Below are 23,561 nucleotides of genomic sequence, written 5' to 3' on the forward strand. Positions count from 1 at the left end.
TGCCAAGGGGGTGAATACCTTTGCAAGGCACTGTATATATTTATATATGGTTTATTATCGGTATCGTCCCGTGTCAGTCAACGAGGTTTACCCTCGCTCTTTTGTTTGGGTTCAGCCCAGTGTATACGCGTTTGTTTTGGGTGTATCAAAAACCCCTATTGTGTATTCCTGCGCCTGTCTCCAAAATCCTTTCTTTTTTTTTTTTACCATCGTGAGAGTTTCATTTTCTTCCATATTGTTATAGTGTTCTTAACTATGAAGTTGTTAATGTTCTTAGATTTATCCTTTGAAAATCAACACAAAGATTCTGGGGACAATATGCACCCATTGTTCCTCTTTAATGCAGTTAACGATATGTCATAAGTTTTAGCAAAGGGGGTATTGAGTCTTCAATATTGGACAGGTATATCAGGAGATTATCTACAAATAAGTTGAGTTTATATTCATGTTTACCAATACTGATACCTGTTACGTTTGGGTCCTGTCTTTCTGCAAGCGGTTCAACTGCCACTGTAAACAGGAGGGGGGAGAGGGGAGAGGGGACATCCCTGTCTTACGTCCCTTTCTTAAGCAATTTCATAGAGATAATGTATTATTTGTGTATATTTATTGCTTTAGGACATTTATACAATATTTGAATGACATGTATTTCAGCTGAAAAGTTGAAAGCTTCCAAAGTTTTGAATAGAAAATGTCATTCAAGACGGTCAAAAGCCTCTTCGGCTTTAACAGCCATTATTGATTCATCTATATCTTGTTTTTTTGCTTATTGTATTAAACTGAAACATGTTCTTGTATTTGTTTGTCTATTTTTAATAAACCCTGTTTGATTGATATGTATCAAGTCTGTATCAAGTCGGGTAAGACTTTAGCCATTCTATTGCTTATAAGCTTTGTTATCATTTTATTGTCACAATTGATTAAATGTATGGGTCTATAATCAGCAGGGTACTCTCCAGATTTTCCTGGTTTTAATTTAACTGAAATAACTGTTTGATACATGGAACTAGGAAGTACTGAATTTACATTTGTGTAAATAGAGGGCCTACTTTGTCCCAAAATGTTGAATAGAATTCTAAGGGAAAGCCATCCATTTACTGCTATATGATTGATCAATATTAGTCTCCTTTGAAAATAGTTGCATGTGATTTGGAACATACAGTTGAAGTATATTAGCTGCTGGTGGAGAGGAGGAGGAGGTTGAATGGGGTTGAAGTGTTGCAGTGGTGGTTCTGTGAAATACCCTGATATGATGAGTAACCTTGCCTGAGACCTGGAGACTTGTTTTAGTTCCCAAGGCTAATACCATTGCCTAGACTTTAGCTCTGTGGGCTAACATGGTCTTAAGTCATGACTCAGGTTAGAAACTGTTTGGTCGATCTAATTAGTAGCTCCAAGAGGGAGAAGCAATGAACGTGAGCTATTGTGTCCAGTCTCATGCAAGAGGTAAATCCCTTTATGATATAAAAAGCTTTCACCTTCAAAATAATACTCAACAGGAAACAATTTTAGCTTTCTTGACTCATTTCTTTAGTTAGCAGTAACTTTTAGTCTCTCCTCTGTTTTCTAAACATACCGAAAGGCACAAAATGTTTTGTTTGTATGGATAGCTTCCCATAAGAAAGAAAAGAACATCTGTGTAACCACTAGCTACACCCTCAAGTTAATCTAAATAGATGCAGGTGCATATCATGGGAAACATAATTGACAATTAAGGTCATTCAAACATTCTTTCCCAACTCCCTTGCAAGCAGAACAAAACTTGTAATAGTCTTGACACCTGTCCCCAGTAACAACTATGGCCTGAGGCCCACTGTTCCTTTGAAATCATTCCAAATAACTCTATTAAAACCTACAGCTAAAATAAGCACATCGTTCTTGACCACACATCTACAGTTCACCATCAGGGATGTTTACTTATGTTTTATGAGCTTGAGTGGTGGGTATTACAAAAGATTTTGTAAAATTACAGTCCCTAACCTCTATAACTACAGCCCTCAGATTGAACACTGACCATATCCCCTCTGGATGGTTCTTTGGTTCAGGTTGAGCCTTTGCTTGAATATATGATCATAAGGACCCAATGCAACTTACCCTACAGACAAACAAACGATAGAAACAATACACACATCCGTAATCACATCTTTCACAGATATTTCCAAATATGGGGCCTAAATCATCTCTAAAGACCTCTCACTTCAAATATTTGCCTGTCTCTATTAACATTTACAGCCATGTGTACATTCTCAAACAAATATACATTTTAATGGAGTTGAGTAATTGTGTGGATGTTGTTAATTGCGTGCACAATGTTGCTATTAAGGTAATATCCTGTAAGAAATCTCATACTCCAACAGAGCACACAGTTTGATTTAATAGTGATGTTGAGGGTTGGCACTGGATCTTTTGTGGAGCTAACTCTGCTAGCCAGAGATTTCACACTGAGCTCTGGAGACAAGCCACAATGCCTGGGGAAGTTGAAATGACAAAGCGGGGGGTCATTTACCTGCTTTAGCTAATTTACAATCTCATTTGGGATTTTTGAAGTGTTTTTCTCTAAATAAACCTCTATGTATAAACCATCCATAGGCCTACAAAAAACATAGTGACTGAACTTAAAAGCTGAGGATTTTTGTTGAACTATGGCAATCTTTAGATATAAGCAACCAGTTGTGCTGTGTAGTACTTTTGCAGTTCGTAGCAAGGTCAAAGACAACAATGTGGATTCTGGAGAATTCAGAGCGACATGATCACAAACAAACCAATAAACCTTTCTCATCTCATCTGATTATAACATAGATGAGGGCCAGATGGATCTTAACATTGCAGAATTGTTGGTGTAATTTATGTGTAATTGAAAGGCATCCACTTAGTCTCATTTTACTGCCATGATGTTTCTGTGCAGCTGTATTTTTAACATGGCTGATCATGCTTCTGACCATATTTTCTAAACCAAGCACATTTGGCAGAGCCATCTTACACCCCAGCCTCACAGACAGGTGGGAGCATTCTCTCTCCCATGCTGTCAATCCACAGGCTTAAAGAATAACTGACAAGAGAACTTTAGCTCCTTTTAGGATTTGATTCCAGTAACAACTCAAATGCCCCCAGGTTTTTTCTGAAGTCAATTAAGAAATTGTAAGGCATTATAGTATGCCAATGCATTAAAATGTGAGAGTGGGTTGTTAATTCTTGGAGGGGATGTGTGGAATCTTACTGTGCCACATGCTGATGACATGCAGGCAGTATTCTCTACTGTAGATGTCTGCTCGTCTCAACATGCACCATCAGGTCACTTAAACCATACACTCACTATTCAAATCCTCGCTAAACCACTTTGGAAAAAATACTTTCACCAAAAGCATTATTAACCATTATCCATCTCAAGCAACAATAAACAATTGGGCGCCTCTACCGTGAAACTATGCTCTGTATAGCTATACTGCCAACATGCAACTAGACTGTATCATAATAAAACAAAGCCTAAGTAGTCCTTATCCGAGAAACACTGACCAGTATACTGTATTACTGTGTCTGATCAAGGACAAATTAAAGTTTCTAACTGATGGCGGTAAATATTCATCATACACATCCTTTCATCGGAATTGACAGAAATTGCCACATGTTGTTTCAACATCCCACAAGTGAAAATAATTTGGTGTGGGCTACACGTTGGTCCTCTTATGTGTATTTATATGAATTCTTACTAAATGTTAATATATGTTTAGTGTTATTACGCTATTAAAGAGCCGATAATTAACATACCTGTGGCTGTAGATCAGTTGGGTAGCTGATATCCAACAGCTGGAATACTGGAGAATATCGGTCATTCATATCGTCTGCGGCCGGTGACACTGTCTCCTCTCTGTTCTTCTGGAGAATCTCGCGTTTCACCTCCGATCTCAGGTCCAAATAACAGAAAAGCGTTACTAGATGCAATGAAAGGGATAAGACGAAGAATCCCAGGAAGATTTTACAGTTATTACAATGTTTCCTGCAAATGCAAGTAGTCTCTTTCAAGTCAATCTCCTCTATGTGTGCAAACTTTTCAGACATAGATTTAGGTGCCATGTTTAAATACTTTCAGTCGTTGCTATTTCAGCATACTAGGCTTTTGTCTATGATGCTATGGCCCTAACCTGGGCTGTCTGATGCTCAAACGTTCGCACATCGACAGTTATCTCCATCCACATCAAGGCAGAGGGACGGTACAGTAACCCACACTGATACCGTAACTTAAAGCAATCCTTGTCGAAAGATCCGCCCCTCTTGTATCTGATTGGGCTGCGCCTATTACGTCCCACTCCATTCAAAACTACGAATGCTGTCCGGGTCGTCTGGCTTGATAGATCAGCCAAAACCAGAACATCCCATCACTGGCCACATCACGTCATTTCAACGTTGAAATGTGGAACATATTTGCTTGAGACCTTGATCAATGAGATTTCAATCTTTATTTACACACTCATAAAGGACATACAGAGTTCGTTGAATTGCTAATGTGTTATCACTATGCCTTAGAAGAACCATTTAAAAGTCCAACAAAATTCCAATGGGTGGCGCGGTGGTCTCCGGTAGGGATAACCTTGTCTCTGGTGGCGGGCCAGGCGCAGGGCACGCTATCCAAGGTCGCCAGGTGCACGGTGTTTCCTCCGACACATTGGTGCGGCTGGCTTCCGGGTTGGATGCGCGAGGTGTTAAGAAGCAGTGCGGCTTGGTTGGGTTGTGTATCGGAGGACGCATGACTTTCGACCTTCGTCTCTCCCGAGCCCATACGGGAGTTGTAGCGATGAGACAAGATAGTAGCTACTAACAATTGGATACCACGAAAAAAGGGGAATATTTTTTATTTTTTAAAAACCCAATGGAAAAAATGGTCAGATTTTTGGTTTAGTTGTCATCTAAATGTTTATCACTGGACATTCAACCATTTAAAAGCACAACAAAGTTCAAATGGGAATATGCCAGATATTTTGTATTTATACAACAATTTAGAGCTCTATTCAATCTGTATAACTGAAGTGTTACAGAAAGCAAAATATAAATGTAAAGGCAATTTCCGATTGTACCGACATATGCAACATTTACCGTGAATGCATGAACGAGGGAAAATTGCCTTTAAATTTCAATCACTCTGTAACGCTGAACTTCCGTGATACGAATTGAATAGAGCCCTTAATGCGTTATCATCATCATGCACACCAAAAATCTGAAGGGACACAAGAGTAGAGTACATGAGGATGGCTGTTCCGGTGTTCCGGACACCATCTGGAAGTTGGAGAATTTAGAATTTTTCAAACATCTGAAGCAGCTTTTTCCTGTAATCGAGAGCAATAATCATGATGCTTAACTTTAAATAAATATTTTTTTCTGCATGTCTAAGCATACCTCTTGAGCTCTCGGTATCTTCCTGACTGTTTATTTAAAATTGTATTTTTTCTGTGCATCTTTTCTAAAATCTGGGATAAATATTAAAAGGAATGTGAGTCTTATTCAATACATTTAGTAATTGCTTGCTTTTCAAAAGGCTAACAACCTTGCCAGCAGGCATGCCAGCTAATATAGCTACTCTAACTTGATTGATAGACTGAAATGGATTCTTTGTAGCTAGTTATGCGATTATGAGATTGGGAACCTGTCAGGGCTAGCTAAAGTCAAATTAATAAAATTGCTAGTAGCTTTTTAGAGAAGCAACACAAAAAGCTAAAAAAAAACAACAAACAAATATATGTATATATATAAATATATGTATATATACAGTTGAAGCTGGAGGTTTACATACACTTAGTTTGAGATAATTACAATTCGTTTTTCAACCACTCCACACATTTCTTGTTAACAAACTATAGTTTTGGGAAGTCAGTCTAATTTGTGTTTGACACAAGTAATTTTCCAACAATTGTTTACAGACAGATTATTTCACTTATAATTCACTGTATCACATTTCCAGTGGGTCAGAAGTTTAAATACACTAAGTTGACTGTGCCTTTAAACAGCTTGGAAAATTCCAGAAAATGAATTAATGGCTTTAGAAGGTTCTGATAGGTCAATTGACATAATTTGAGTCAATTGAAGGTGTACCTGTGGATGTATTTCAAGGCCTACCTTCAAACTCAGTGCCTCTTTGCTTGACATCATGGGAAAATCAAAATCAAAATAAATCAGTGAAGACCTCAGAAATATTTTTTATAGGCCTCCACAATTCTGGTTCATCCTTGGGAGCAATTTCCAAACGCCTGAAGGTACCATGTTCATCTGTACAAACAATAGTCCGCAAGTATAAACACCATGGGACCACACAGCCGTCATACGGCTCAGGAAGGAGACACGTTCTGTCTCCTAGAGATGGACGTACTTTGGTGCAGAAAGGGCAAATCAATCCCAGGGCAACAGCAAAGGACCTTGTGAAGATGTGTGAGGAAACCTGTACAAAAGTATCTATATCCACAGTATAACGAGTCCTTTATCAACATAACCTGAAAGGCCACTCAGCAAGGAAGAAGCAACTGCTCCAAAACCGCCATAAAAAAGCCAGACTACAGTTTGCAACTGCACATGGGGACAAATATCGTACTTTTTGGAGAAATGTCTACTGGTCTGATGAACATCTCAAGACATCAGTCAGGAAGTTAAAGCTTGGTCGCAAATGGGTCTACCAAATGGACAATGACCCCAAGCATACTTCCAAAGTTGTTGCAAAATGGCTTAAGGACAACTAAGTCAAGGTATTGGAGTGGCCATCACAAAGCCCTGATCTCAATCCTATAGAATATTTGTGGGCAGAACTGAAAAAGCATGTGCGAGCAAGGAGGCCTACAAACCTGCTCTGTCAGGAGAAATGGGCCAAAATTCCCCCAACTTATTGTGGGAAGTTTGTGGAAGGCTACCCGAAACGTTTGATCCAAGTTAAACAATTTAAGGCAATGCTACCAAATACTAACTGCGTGTATGTAAACTTCTGACCCACATGGAATGTGACGAAATAAATAAAAGCTGAAATAAATCATTCTCTCTATTATTATACTGACATTTCACATTCTTAAAATAAAGTGGTGATCCTAACTGACCTAATACAGGGAATTTTTACGAGGATTAAATGTCAGGAATTGTGAAAAACTGAGTTTAAATGTATTTGGCTAAGATGTATGTAAACTTCCGACTTCAACTATATATATATATATACAGTGCACTCAGAAAGTTTTCAAACTTTTCCCACATTGTTTTACATTAAAGTTCAAAATTAAAAAAATTAAAAATTAAAAATGGATTAAATAAATGTTTTTCTCATCAATCCACACACAATACCCCATAATGACAAAGCAAAAACCGTTTTAAGATTTTCGTTGCAAATGTATTAAAATGACAAAAACATAAATATCTTATTTACATAAGTATAAGAAATTGAGCTCAGGTGCATCCTGTTTCCATTGATCATCCTTGAAATGTTTCTTCAACTTGATTGGAATCCACCTGTGGTAAATTCAATTGATTGGACATGATTTGGAAAGGCATACACCAGTCTATATAATGTCCCACAGTTGACACTGTATATCAGAGCAAGAACCAGCCATGGTGTTAAAGGAATTGTCCGTAAAGCTCAGAGACAGGATTGTGCAGCATTGAAGATCCCCAAGAACACAGTGGCCTCCATCATTCTTGGAAGTTTGGAACCACCAAGACTCTTCCAAGAACAGGCCGTCTGGCCAAACTGATAAATCGGAGGAGATTGCCCTTGGTCAGGGAGGTGGTCACTCTGACAGTTGTCCAGAGTTCCTCTGTGGAGATGGGAGAACCTTCCAGAAGGACAATCATCTCTGCAGCACTGCACCAATCAGGCCTTTATGGTAGAGTGGCCAGACGGAAGACAATCCTCAGTAAAAGGAACATGACAGCCTGCTTGGAGTTTGCCAAAAGGCACCTAAAGACTCTCAGACCATGAGAAACAAGATTCTCTGGTCTGATGAAACCAAGATTGAACTTTTTGGCCTGAATGGTACGCGTCACATCTGGAGGAAACCTGGCACCATCCCTACGGTGAAGCATGGTGGTGGCATCATGCTGTGGGGATGTTTTTCTGTGGCAGGGACTGAGAGACTAGTCAGGATCGAGGGAAATATGAATGGAGCAAAGTACAGAGAGATCCTTGATGAAAACCTGCTCCAGAGCGCTCAGGACCTCAGACTGGGTCGAATGTTCCCCTTCCAACAGGACAATGACCCTAAGCACACAGCCAAGACAACACAGGAGTGGCTTCGGGACAAGTCTCTGAATGTCTTTGAGTTGCCCAGCCAGAGCCCGGACTTGAACCTGATCGAACATCTCTGGAGAGACCTAAAAATAGCTGTGCAGCGACGCTCCCCATCCAACCTGACAGAGCTTGAGAGGATCTGCAGAGAAGAATGGGAGAAACTGCCCAAATACAGGTGTGCCAAGCTTGTTGCGTTATACCCAAGAAGACCTATCCAATAAGGCTGTAGTCACTGCCAAAGGTGCTTCAACAAAGTACTGAATAAAGGGTCTGTATACTTATGTAAAAGTGATATTTCCATTTGGAAAAAAGTCTAAAAAACTATTTTTGCTTTGTCGTTATGGGGTGTGTAGATTGATGAGGGAAAAAACTATATAATCAATTTTAGAATAAGGCTGTAATGTAACAAAAGGTGGAAAAAGTGAAGGTGTCTGAATACTTCGGAATGCACTGTATATACAGTACCAGTTTGGACACACCTACTCATTCAAGGTTTTTTCTTTATTTTTATTATTTTCTATATTGCAGAATAATAGTGAAGAAGTCATAACTATGAAATTACATATATGGAATCATGTAGTAACCAATAGTGTTAAACACATCTAAATATATTTGAGACTCTTAAAAGTAGCCACCCTTTGCCTTGATGACATCTTTGCACACTCTTGCCATTCTCTCTCTCAACCGTCTTCACCTGGAATGCTTTTCCAACAGTCTTGAAGGAGTTCCCACATATGCTGAGCATTTGTTGGCTGCTTTTCCTTCACTCTGCAGTCCAACTCATCCCAAATCATCTCAAATCATCTCAATTGGGTTGAGGTCGGGTGATTGTGGAGGCCAGGTCATCTGATGGCGCATTCCATCACTCTCCTTCTTGGTCAAATAAGCCTTACAAAGCCGGGAGAGGTGTTGGGTCATTGTCCTGTTGAAAAACAAATGATAGACCCACTAAACGCAAACCAGATGGGATGGCGTATTGCTGCAGAGTGCTGTGTTAGCCATGCTGGTTAAGAGTGCCTTGAATTCTAAAATACATCACAGTGTCACCAGTAAAGCACCCCCACACTATCACACCTCCTCCTCCATGCTTCACGGTGGGAACCACACATGCGGAGATCGTTCACCTAGTCTGCATCTCACAAAGACACAGTGGTTGGAACCAGAAATCTCAAATTTGGACTCATCAGACCAAAGGACAGATTTCCACCGGTCTAATGTCCATTGCTCGTGTTTCTTGAACCAAGCACGTCTCTTCTTATTATTGGTGTCCTTTAGTAGTGTTTTCTTTGCAGCAATTCGACCATGAAGGCCTGATTCACGGAGTCTCCTCTGAACAGTTGATGTTGAGATGTGTCTGTTACTTGAGCTCTGTGAGGCATTTAATTGGGCTGCAATTTCTGAGATGCAGTTAACTCTGATGAACGTATCCTCTGCAGCAGAGGTAACTCTGGGTCTTCTTTTCCTATGGCGGTCCTCATGAGTGACAGTTTCATCATAGTGCTTGATGGTTTTTGCGACTGCACTTGAAGAAGCTTTCAAAGTTCTTGAAATGTTCCCTCTTAAAGTAATGATGGAGGGTAATTTCTCTTTGCTTATTTGAGCTGTTCTTGCCATAATATGGACTTGGTCTTTTACCAAATAGGTTATCTTCTGTATACCACCCCTACCTTGTCACAACACAACGGCTTGGCGCAAATGCATTAAGAATGAAAGAAATTCCACAAATTAACTTTTAACAAATAAAGTTTTATTGGTCACATACACGTGTTTAGCAGATGTTGTTGCAGGTGTAGCAAAATGCTTGTGTTTCTAGCTCCGATAGTGCAGTAATATCTAACAAGTAATATCTAACAATTTCACAACATATACCCAATACACACAAATCTAAGTAAAGTGGAATGGAATTAAGAATATATAAATATATGGACGAGTGGCATAGACTAAGATACAGTAGAATAGAATACAGTATATACACTACCGGCCAAAAGTTTTAGAACACCTACTCATTCAAGGGTTTTTCTTTATTTTTACTATTTTCTACATTGTAGAATAATAGTGAAGACATCAAAAATATGAAATAACACATAAGGAATCATGATATATGTATTCCTGTCTGCACAATTAACTCCCAGGTGGTGAAGGTAGGAAAAAACACGTCCACTTCGCTGATACTCAACACTGGTGCCCCACAAGGATACGTGCTCAGCCCCTTCCTGTACTCCCTGTTCACCCATGACTGTGTGGCCTTGCATGCCTCCAACTCAATCATGAAGTTTGCAGACGACACAACAGTAGTAGGCCTGATTACCAACAATGACGAGCCAGCCCACAGGGAGGAGGTGAGGGCCCTGGGAGTGTGGTGCCAGGAAAATAATCTCTCACCTAACGTCATCGAAACAAAGGAGTTGATCGTGGACTACAGGAAACAACAGAGGGAGCACTCCCCTATCCACACCAATGGGACCGCAGTGGAGAAGGTTGAAACCTTCAAGTTCTTTGGTGTACATATCACTGATAATCTGAAATGGTCCACCGACACAGACAGTGTGGTGAAGAAGGTGCAACAGCGCCTCTTCAACCTCAGGAGGCTGAATAAATTTGGCTTGTCACCTAAAACCCTCACAAACCTTTACAGATGCACAATCGAGAGCATCCTGTCGGGCTGTATCACCACCTGGTACGGCAACTGCACTGCCCGCAACTGCAGGGCTCTCCAGAGGGTGGTGCGGTCTGGCCAATGCATCACCGGGGGAAAACTATCTGTCCTCTAGGACACCTGCAGCACCCGATGTCACAGGAAGGCCAAAAAGATCATCAGGGACAACAACCACCCGAGCCACTGCCTCTTCACCTCGCTATCATCCAGAAGGTGAGGTCAGTACAGGTAAATCAAAGCTGGGACCAAGAGACTGAAAAACAGCTTCTATCTCAAGGCCATCAGACTGTTACATTCTGTTAAATAGCCAGCACTAGCACATTAGAGGCTGCAACCCTATATTCATATACTTGGAATTACTGGCCACTTTATTAATGGAACACTAGTCACTTTAATCAAGTTTTAATATTTTAATCATTGCATATGTATATACTGTATTATATCCTATTCTACTGTATCTAAGTCTATACCGCTCTAACATTGCTCGCCCAATATTTATATATTGTTAATTCCGTTTCTTTGCTTTAGATGTGTGCGTATTTTTGTGAAATTGTTAGATATTATTGTGAGATATTACAGCACTGTTAGATCTAGAATGTGAAGCATTTTGCTACACCCACAATAACATCTGCTAAACACGTGTATGTGAACAATAACGTTTGATTTCACCTTATGCAGACAGCTCTGTGCCTTTCCAAATACTGCCCAATCAATTGAATTTTCCACAGGTGGACTCCAGTCAAATTGTAGAAACATCTCAAGGATGATTCATGGAAACAGGATGCACCTAAACTCAATTTCGGGGCTCATAGCAAAGGGTCTGAATACTTATGTAAATAAGGTATTTGGGTTATTTATTTTTAATAAATGTCCCAAAAATTATAAAAACCTGTTTTTCGCTTTGTCATTATGGGTTATTGTGTGTAGATTGATGAGAATGTTTATTTATTTAATCCAATTTAGAATAAGGCTGTAATGTAACAAAATGTGGAAAAAGTCAATGGGTCTGAATACTTTTCAAATGCACTATATATAGTTTTTATTTTTGTTCAGTGTGTGTGGGATGTTCTGGATTGACATGTACGACAGCATGTTCCAGTTCCCACCAATATCCAGCAACTTCAAACAACCATTGAAGAGGAGTGGGACAGAGGTGGCCACAATCAACAGCCTGATCAAATACTTTTATTTTACCAGGTAAATTGACTGAGAACACATTCTCATTTACAGCAACAACCTGGGGAATAGTTACAGGGGAGAGGAGGGGGATGAATGAGCCAATTGTAAGCTGGGGATGATTAGGTGACCATGATGGCATGAGGGACAGCTTGGGAGTTTAGCCAGGACACCAGGGTTAACACCCCTACTCTTCCAATAAGTGCCATAGGATCTTTAGTGACCACAGAGAGTCAGGACACCCATTTAACGTCCCATCCGAAAGACGGCACCCTACACAGGTCAGTGTCCCCAATCACTGCCCTGGGAATATTTTTTTAATATCTGAGGAAAGAGTGCCTCCTACTGGCCCTCCAACACCACTTCCAGCAGCGTCTGGTCTCCCATCTAAGGACCTTCAGAAGCAAGCCAGCTTAAAGGAGATATTTAAAGGAGATGTGTTGCGATGCATGAGGCAAATGGTGGTCACAGCAGATACTGACCGGTTTTCTGATCCACATCACTACTTTTGTTAAGGTATCTGTGACCAAAAGGTGTATATCTCTATTCCCAGTCATGTGAAATCCATAGATCATGGCCTAATTTATTTATTTAAATTGACTGAGTTCCTTATATGAACTGTAACTTAGTAAAGTCTTTGAAATTGTTGCATGTTGCATTTATATGTTTGTTCAGTGTGGTATGGATACATTTAATTTGCTCTGTTCTACCATTTGGAATAACTTTGATAGCAAAAGTTAAGAGATCAGTCAATAATCATTCTCACAATAGCACATTGGTAGGGACAAATATCAATGCCAGTTATGGATGACCAAATGCATAGTTGTGGATAGATCAGCTCTCCAGTCGGAGGTGCTGCCCAGCATATAGTGTTTTTCTGATAGTGGATATACTGTTGAAGATCTGAAGATGTTTCAAAGGTATAAATTCAAGGCTTGTTTGTCTATGTTGAAAAATGGTCTTCTCAAAGCATGGAGCTGACCTCTTTACAGTGTTAAAAAAAGGCGTAATAGTAAATATGTAGAGCAATATATTTCCATCCCTTCAAGCCTGCCACTTAAAAGGAAAAAACTTGTGTGATTTATATGTCAAATAAATTTGAACAGTCATGAGGATCTATGACTAGATCTATGACCTTATTCATCTACTGTATGTACGTATTGGATAGAGGTATACATGTTGGTTCCATGACCAGGCACTGCTTATGTTCATGTGGGATACAGTTGGACATACTGTAGTGACGATAATCTATGTAAAAATGGCAATGGAAAGCAATGATGGTTCCCTATTAATTGCCCCTTCTAAACATTGTTATATGTGTAAAATACACATCCATTTTTCCCAAATATAAACAGATACAGTGAAGTTTCATCATCATCTGACTGGATTTACCAACCCTGCCCTCTTTCAAGTCAACTCTGAAATTAAGTTCAAAGCTGTTCGGCTATAATTATATTCTATTTAGAACATGTCTTATGAATCTCTCACACACACACAGACACACAGACACACACACACACACACACACACACACACACACACACACACACACACACACACACACACACACACACACACACACACACACACACACACACACACACACACACACACACACACACACACACACACACACACACATTTAGGTCAACAGGAGTATACCAGTGGACCTGTGGAGGTGAAGGGAATTGAACTGGGACTGGTTTTTCACTCCCAACACTTTCCAGCGCTGAGCCCCATCCATGTCAGAGCTATGCGTAAGCCTCAAAGTGTTAGGGTCCCTTTGAAACAGCAGGATCCGTCAGCTCTTGGCATAGGGAGAGAGCGCGTATGCTACCCAGCTCACTCCTTTCTAGGCATCTGTCACAGTTGGCTGAGAGACTTCAAATATCACGGAATGTGTTTGGTTATACTATATACAGTTCCAGTCAAAAGTTTGGACACACCCACTCATTCAAGGGTTTTTCTTTATTTTTACTATTTTCCACATTATAGAATAATAGTGAAGACATCACAACTAAGAAATAACACATATGGAATCATGTAGTAACCAAAAAAGTGTTAAACAAATCAAAATATATTTGACGTTTTTGAGATTCTTCAACGTAGCCACCCTTTGCCTTGATGACAGCTTTGCACACTCTTGGCATTCTCTCAACCAGCTTCATAAGGTAGTCACCTGGAATGCATTTCAATTAACAGGTGTGCCTTGTTAAAAGTTTATTTGTGTTGGAGCTAATCAGTTGTGTTGTCTACAGATGATAGCCCTATTTGGTAAAATACCAAGTCCATATTATGGCAAGAACAGCTAAAATAAGCAAGGAGAAATGACCCTCCATCATTACTTTAAGACATGAAGGTCAGTCAATCCAGAAAATGTCAAGAAATGTGAAAGTTTCTTCAAGTGCAATCGCAAAACCAATCAAGCGTTATGATGAAACTGTCTCTCATGAAAGGAAGACCCAGTTACCTCTGCTGCAGAGGATACGTTCATTAGAGTTAACTGCACCTCAGAAATTGCAGCCCAAATAAATGCTTCACAGAGTTCCAGTAACAGACACATCTCAACATCAACTATTCAGAGGAGACTGAGTGAATCAGGCATTCATGGTCGAATTGCTGCAGAGAAAACACTACCGAAGGACACCAATCAGAAGAAGAGACTTGCTTGGGCCAAGAAACATGAGCAATGGACATTAGACCGGTGGAAATCTGTCTTTGTTCTGATGAGTCCAAATTGGAGATTTTTGGTTACAACCACCGTGTCTTTGTGAGACGCAGACTCGGTGAACGGATGATCTCCGCATGTGTGGTTCCCACTGTGAAGCATGGAGGAGAAGGTGTGATGGTGTGGAGGTGCTTTGCTGGTGACTCTGTCTGTGATTTATTTAGAATTCAAGGCACACTTAACAAGCATGGCTAACACAGCAGTCTGCAGCAATATGCCATCCAATCTGGTTTGCGCTTAGTGGGACTATCATTTGTTTTTCAACAGGACAATGACCCAACACACCTCCATGCTGTGTAAGGGCTATCTGAGCAAGAAGAAGAGTGATGGGGTGCTGAATCAGCTGACCTGGCCACAATCACCTGAACTCAACTTAATTGAGATAGTTTGGGGTGAGTTGGACCACAGGGTGAAGGAAATGCAGCCAAAAAGTGCTCAGCATATGTGGGAACTCCTTCAAGACTGTTAGAAAAGCATTCCAGGTGAAGCTGGTTGAGAGAATGGAAAGAGTGTGCAAAGCTGTCATGAAGGCAAAGGGTGGCTACTATGAAGAATCTAAAATATATTTAAATTTGTTTAACAATTTTTTGGTTACTACATGATTCCATACGTGTTATTTCATAGTTTTGATGTCTTCACTATTATTCTTCGTTGTAGAAAATAGTAAAAATAAAGAAAAACCCTTGAATGAGTAGGTGTGTCAAAAGTTTTGACTGGTACTGTATATATTTTTCTATAAACATTAGATTGTAATAATTTCCTCATGCCCATTAAAAAGATCAATGTAGTATCCCTGAAGCCCCACCCCCTCACCCATCTAATGACTTCTTAGTGAGAAGCAAACACAATGTCAAGGCCTACAGCATACATTAATACAGTACCTAGATCCCTTTTAGTTGTTATTAGTTTCAGGGATTTGATGAACGACCTCATATACTCCCAGTAACATTAGCCTTTTGACGTCTGACCAGTCTCTTTCTATTTGAATGCCATAGCGCCTCTGGCCTCTCACTGGAAAGGACAGTGTGCAAAATGACTGTCAACCACAATAATCTCTTCTCATGTGCAGTAATGGTGTAAAAAATTGACTGTGACCAATATGCTTCCTAGTTGATGTAATCTGTCTGGGCATAGAGTTACATGATATGTTGGCTTTATTTGACCAACACATTAACAGTGGCCATAGATATATAGTTGGCCAACCTGGAAAACCACAGGAAAGCTTCAGGATTAGCTGATTTCTGTTTTGTCATTGTTTTGGGCACAATAGGCAGTAAGTGACTCCATCTGGTTTTCCAAGTCTAGATCTGTTGTGGATTCGTAGGCAACCTCTTGAGCATGCAGACACCAAGGCCCCTTAGGGTAAGGATTGCCCATCAATGTCATAAAATAGTAAAGCATTAATTCCAGCATAGAATCCCATAGACAACCCTTGTCTATCACCCACTAACATTCAGTGGTGCTATGTAAATCCATTCAGTGGTGCTATGTAAATCCATTCAGTGGTGCTATGTAAATCCATTCAGTGGTGCTATGTAAATCCATTCAGTGGTGCAATGTAAATCCATTCAGTGGTGCTATGTAAATCCATTCAGTGGTGCTATGTAAATCCATTCAGTGGTGCTATGTAAATCCATTCAGTGGTGCTATGTAAATCCATTCAGTGGTGCTATGTAAATCCATTCAGTGGTGCAATGTAAATCCATTCAGTGGTGCAATGTAAATCCATTCAGTGGTGCTATGTAAATCCATTCAGTGGGTGTAAATCCATTCAGTGGTGCTATGTAAATCCATTCAGTGGTGCTATGTAAATCCATTCAGTGGTGCTATGTAAATCCATTCAGTGGTGCTATGTAAATCCATTCAGTGGTGCTATGTAAATCCATTCAGTGGTGCTATGTAAATCCATTCAGTGGTGCTATGTAAATCCATTCAGTGGTGCTATGTAAATCCATTCAGTGGTGCTATGTAAATCCATTCAGTGGTGCTATGTAAATCCATTCAGTGGTGCTATGTAAATCCATTCAGTGGTGCTATGTAAATCCATTCAGTGGTGCTATGTAAATCCATTCAGTGGTGCTATGTAAATCCATTCAGTGGTGCTATGTAAATCCAAGCAAAGCCATCACTGACGCCTATTATTTCTATTCAATGCGCCCAAGATGTTTTCATGTTTCTATATAGTGATCCATATCTGTAGACATGACAGCGGCGGGTGGACATGACCTGTACCCCGAACACTGACTCGGAACTGGTACCCCCTGTATATAGCCTCGTTATTGTTATTGTGTTGCTTTTAATTATTTTTTACTTTAGTTCATTTGAGCAATATTTTTCTTATCTCTTCTTGAACTGCACTGTTGGCTAAGGGCTTGTAAGTAAGCATTTCACGGTAAGGTCTACACTTGTTGTATTCGGCGCATGTGACAAATAAAGTTTGATTTGATTTGGGAAGGTCATAGGTAATGTGACAAAGTAAAACAGTGGGGAACATACTTTAAATCATGGTTCCTTTGTCCCTGTCCCAGAACCAAGGGGGCTGTCCCACAGAGGTACCCCTATATCATCCATGGGCCATGTCTGTTCTTGAAAGTATTAACTTTAGAGAGGACTTTCTGGAGCAGCAGCACCATTCCAAGAGCATTAAAACAAGCTTAATATAAATGTGCCTTTCATCACTTTCCAGCATTGGGAATGGATCATGCTTTTAGAGTAACTTTATTAGATCCAATGTTGAGAATGAGATTTGAACATCAATACAACAGAGCACAGAGACCCTTTCTGATGTGAACATTTGCTGTGATCCATTAATTCTCTCAACATCTGACAGACGTCAACAGAACAGATGTATTGGAGAGACCAGGCCCACATACTGTACTGTTTGAAGAGAAATATAACAATTATAGAACATTATTGCAAAATCAATCAGACACAACTGCTGCCAAAGTGGATATACTGTACACAGTATCACCAAATAATGTTGGAGACTACTTATGCATCATTCAAAAGGACAGGAATATTCAAAATGTGTACCATTTATGTAACACTTGACCATGCTAATGTGGTTGTTCACTCCAGTGTTTGAAAGTGAAATGAAAATATCCATTTTAAAACAGGTTGGTTTGTTAAGAACATAGGTCACATACATCAGATTTGGTTTTCTTAGGCAGTTAGCTTGTGTATATACAGTGCCTTGCGAAAGTATTCGGCCCCCTTGAACTTTGCGACCTTTTGCCACATTTCAGGCTTCAAACATAAAGATATAAAACTGTATTTTTTTGTGAAGAATCAACAACAAGTGGGACACAATCATGAAGTGGAACGACATTTATTGGATATTTAAAACTTTTTTAACAAATCAAAAACTGAAAAATTGGGCGTGCAAAATTATTCAGCCCCCTTAAGTTAATACTTTGTAGCGCCACCTTTTGCTGCGATTACAGCTGTAAGTCGCTTGGGGTATGTCTCTATCAGTTTTGCACATCGAGAGACTGAAATTTTTTCCCATTCCTCCTTGCAAAACAGCTCGAGCTCAGTGAGGTTGGATGGAGAGCATTTGTGAACAGCAGTTTTCAGTTCTTTCCACAGATTCTCGATTGGATTCAGGTCTGGACTTTGACTTGGCCATTCTAACACCTGGATATGTTTTTTTTAACCATTCCATTGTAGATTTTGCTTTATGTTTTGGATCATTGTCTTGTTGGAAGACAAATCTCCGTCCCAGTCTCAGGTCTTTTGCAGACTCCATCAGGTTTTCTTTAAGAATGGTCCTGTATTTGGCTCCATCCATCTTCCCATCAATTTTAACCATCTTCCCTGTCCCTGCTGAAGAAAAGCAGGCCCAAACCATGATGCTGCCACCACCATGTTTGACAGTGGGGATTGTGTATTCAGGGTGATGGGCTGTGTTGCTTTTACGCCAAACATAACGTTTTGCATTGTTGCCAAAAAGTTCAATTTTGGTTTCATCTGACCAGAGCACCTTCTTCCACATGTTTGGTGTGTCTCCCAGGTGGCTTGTGGCAGACTTTAAACAACACTTTTTATGGATATCTTTAAGAAATGGCTTTCTTCTTGCCACTCTTCCATAAAGGCCAGATTTGTGCAATATACAACTGATTGTTGTCCTATGGACAGAGTCTCCCACCTCAGCTGTAGATCTCTGCAGTTCATCCAGAGTTGTCATGGGCCTCTTGGCTGCATCTCTGATCAGTCTTCTTCTTGTATGAGCTGAAAGTTTAGAGGGACGGCCAGGTCTTGGTAGATTTGCAGTGGTCTGATACTCCTTCCATTTCAATATTATCGCTTGCACAGTGCTCCTTGGGATGTTTAAAGCTTGGGAAATCTTTTTGTATCCAAATCCGGCTTTAAACTTCTTCACAACAGTATCTCGGACCTGCCTGGTGTGTTCCTTGTTCTTCATGATGCTCTCTGCGCTTTTAACGGACCTCTGAGACTATCACAGTGCAGGTGCATTTATACGGAGACTTGATTACACACAGGTGGATTGTATTTATCATCTTTAGTCATTTAGGTCAACATTGGATCATTCAGAGATCCTCACTGAACTTCTGGAGAGAGTTTGCTGCACTGAAAGTAAAGGGGCTGAATAATTTTGCACGCCCAATTTTTCAGTTTTTGATTTGTTAAAAAAGTTTGAAATATCCAATAAATGTCGTTCCACTTCATGATTGTGTCCCACTTGTTGTTGATTCTTCACAAAAAATACAGTTTTATATCTTTATGTTTGAAGCCTGAAATGTGGCAAAAGGTCGCAAAGTTCAAGGGGGCCGAATACTTTCGCAAGGCACTGTATATATTGATACACATCACATTTTAAATGTGATTTAGTCTATTTGTTGTTGTTCCAGGAATGTGGGACTCTGATGATATAACAGATGTCAGTAGGAAGTTAAATAATTTTGTTTCACAGTAATCAGTATAAAACCTTTTCACTGATATTGATGCAGAAATAGTATGGTGCTGCAGACAGTTACACAGCATACTTTCTCTCACAATCAATTCTCACTTAACAATGGCTCTCCCTACTGGTGATACAGAGTAACACAGATTCTATGACTTGTTACAGTGCCTTGTAAAAGTATTCATCCCCCATGGTGTTTTTCCTATTTTGTTGCATTACAACCTGTCATTTAAATCGATTTTTTTTTGGATTTCATTTAACAGACATACACAAAATAGTCCATATTGGCGAAGTGAAAAGTAAAAAATAAATTGTTTAAAAAAATCAAAACAATCAAAAACGGAAAAGTGGTGCGTGCACATGTATTCACCCCTTTTGCTATGAAGCCCCTAAATAAGATCTGGTGCAACCAATTACCTTCAGAAGTCACATAATTAGTTAAATAAAGTCCACCTGTGTACAATGTAAGTGTCACACGATCTGTCACATGATCTCAGTATATATACACCTGTTCTGAAAGGCCCCAGAGTCTGCAACACCACCAAGCAAGGGGCACCATGATGACCAAGGAACTCTCAAAACAGGTCAGGGACAAAGTTGTGGCCAAGTACAGATCAGGGTTGGGTTATAAAAATATATCAGAAACTTTGAACAGTCCACGGAGCACCATTAAATCCATTATTAAAAAATAGAAAGAATATGGCACCACAACAAACCTGCAAAGAGAGGGCAGCTCACCAAAACTCACGTACCAGGCAAGGAGGGCATTAATCAGAGAGGCAACAAAGAGACCAAAGATAACCCTGAAGGAGCTGCAAAGCTCCACAGCAGAGATTGGAGTATTTGTCCATAGGACCACTTTAAGCCGTACACTCCACAGAGCTGGGATTTATGGGAGAGTGGACAGAAAAAAGCCATTGCTCAAAGAAAAAAATAAGCAAACACGTTTGGTATATGCCAAAAGGCATGTGGGAGACTCCCCAAACATATGGAAGAAGGTACTCTGGTCAGATGAGACTAAAATGTAGCTTTTTGGCCATCAAGAAAAACACTATGTCTGGCGCAAACCCAACACCTCTCATCACCCCGAGAACAACATCCCCACAGTGAAGCATGATGGTGGCAGCATCATGCTGTGGGGATGTTTTCATCGGCAGGGACTGGGAAACTGTTCAGATTAGAAAGAATGATGGATGGCGCTAAATACAGAGAAATTCTTGAGGGAAACCTGTGTCAGTCTTCCAGATATTTGAGACTGGGACGTGGGTTCACCTTCCAGCAGGACAATGGCCCTAAGCATACTGCTAAAGCAACACTCAAGTGGTGTAAGGGGAAACATTTAAATGTCTTGGAATGGCCTAGTCAAAGGCCAGACCTCAATCCAATTGAGAAACTGTGTTATGACTTAAAGATTGCTGTACACCAGCGGAACCCATCCAACTTGAAGGAGCTGGAGCAGTTTTACCTGGAAGAATAGGCAAAAATCCCAGTGGCTAGATGTGCCAAGCTTATAGAGACATACCCCAAGAGACTTGCAGCTGTATTGCTGCAAAATGTTTTCTTTTGTCTTATTTCTTGTTTGTTTCACAAGAAAAAATATTTTGCACCTTCAAAATTGTAGGCAAATCCCCCCCAAAATCAAATTTAATTCAAGGTTAATTCCAACAAAATAGGAAAAATGCCCAGGGGGGTGAATACTTTCGTAAGCCACTGTATATGACCTACCAACTGATATATTTCGAGGCATGGTTACAAGGGTAGTGCTAACCTTAATTTTTAAATGTGTCGAACTGAAAAGACATTCGGGATGTATAAGATTGTAAAATGACAAACAGCTAAATCTTTTATTTAACCCCTCACAAAAAGAGAGTCTGTTAATGAACGATTGTATTACTTTAATGAGCTTTAACAGTGAGCAGGCACTGCTCCGCCCAAAATACAATAGAAACAGAAAACAGATTACATATACAACTAGAAACACACATATGGGATAATATTTGTTTTAGAACGGAATTAGTAAGCACAGTTTTAAAACAAATCTCAGGAAAAAAAAAGTTATTAGAACTAGTGCAAAAAGTTCTAAACATTAAAGCACAGTGTATAAAATGGCATAAGAAGTAGTCCCCTCACAGCATACAGGCTTAGGACACCAGTGTAGATTTATACCCCTTTTCCCTTCTCTGATTGAGGTACCATTCCTTTACATTCTAACGGATAAGCAACAGTGATGACTGACATAGGAGAGAGAAGGGTACAAGTGACCTTTTTGGAAATGGAGAGACCATACAATGTTACACACGTTAGTCATATAAGGCAGGCAAGATTTCCAATCCCAAGTTGCAGTTATCAACATGGTTGTCTCTTTTAGAGTGTTCGGCATCTTAAACCAGTTTATAATCAGCATGCTGACAATGTCCGTTAGATATTAAATGAAACAACACAGGCTGTCAAAAACAAAATATTGCACTTTTAGCAAAAGACTCGAGCAGTTTATCAGACTGACATGAGATTAGTTCTTACTAATTCATTGTTGGCATTAAAGGCTACAGTGATATAATTAAGCAATAAGGCACGAGGGTGTGTGGTATATAGCCAATATACATTGGCTAAGGGCTGTTCTTAGGGCCTGGATATAGCCGTTAGCCGTGGTATATTGGCCATGTACCACAAACGCCAGAGGTGCCTTATTGCTATTATAAACTGGTTACCAACGTAATTAGAACAGTACAAACATTTTGGGGGGCATATTGTGGTATACAGTCTGATATACCACGGCTTTCATCCAATCAGTCATCAGGGCTCGAACCACCAAGTTTATAATATATTTTATTTTAGATAAATAAATAATCTGAATCTCATGCATCTCATAGATCTCTGATTTGTTTATATTACTAAAATGCTCAGATATTCAAATCCAAGTTAAATTCATATACATACTGTATACAATACTCTGTAAAAACCTGTGCTATGATATAGTTTTTCAATAGTAAAATAGTTAAGATAGTTTTGTTAGGACATAAACAATATGCCTGTATTCTGGTAGACCAAGGTCACATATAGTATCTGTTTGGGAGGTGAACCCAGGAATACTTTGTAAGATAAAAAATTATTCACAATTCCTATTTGTGAATCAATTTGTCACATTGGAAGACAGTTATTTTATTTCAGCTTCCCAAATACAAGCCCAAATTTGACCAACTATTTATAAGAATAATACACAAATTATGCCAGGAAAAGAGAGGTCAGAAGTATTCAATCCAAGAAATCAGAAACATATGAGAACCATTTATATAATCATGCTCTAGTTTGTCTTTACAAATAACAAAACCGCTTTTTCCCCAACAGATTGCCTATGAATAAATCAAGGTGGATCTTTTTCTATATCTCTAATATTTAGAAGTATATTTATAAAGTTTTGGTTCTTTCCAAATACTGCAATCACTGCATTTCACCATGAATGTAATGAACACACAAGAAGACATTGAGGGCATAGACACATGCCTCAGTTTTTTGATGACGCGATGCATTCACATCTTGAACATTTCTTAAACATTCAGCCATGATAACATTCTGCTCCAATTATCACTCTGGGTCTTTGTTATGTGTAATACGTGGTAAATTGTCTGTTTTATGAGTAAGAAATGATTGGTGTAGTTATAATACAGACAGTCTTCCATTGCACAATCATGTGCCTTCTGTAAGCGATTAGAGACCCAGTGGGGGTTTCAACTCGTTTCAATCAGCTTTGCATAAACACATGTTCCCCCACAGCATTAGTAGTGTACTTCTGACATCTATCAAAAACAACATGGTTTACCTTTGATTAGGA

General features: G+C 39.6%; 1 protein-coding gene across 2 annotated transcripts in view; it reads right to left on the reverse strand.

Moving 5' to 3' along the window:
• Window positions 1–4,195, reverse strand: part of LOC135550515 (ectodysplasin-A-like) — a 60,963-nt gene extending 56,768 nt beyond the window's left edge. For both annotated transcript variants that reach the window (XM_064981418.1, XM_064981417.1), the window contains exon 1: window positions 3,766–4,195. In XM_064981418.1, the coding sequence (XP_064837490.1) occupies window positions 3,766–4,071 (306 nt within the window). In that variant the 5' untranslated portion in view covers window positions 4,072–4,195. The remainder of the gene's footprint in view (window positions 1–3,765) is intronic.
• Window positions 4,196–23,561: the final 19,366 nt, after the last annotated feature.

Source organism: Oncorhynchus masou, chromosome 12, assembly GCF_036934945.1.
Source record: "Oncorhynchus masou masou isolate Uvic2021 chromosome 12, UVic_Omas_1.1, whole genome shotgun sequence".
Classification (NCBI taxonomy): Eukaryota; Metazoa; Chordata; class Actinopteri; order Salmoniformes; family Salmonidae; genus Oncorhynchus; species Oncorhynchus masou.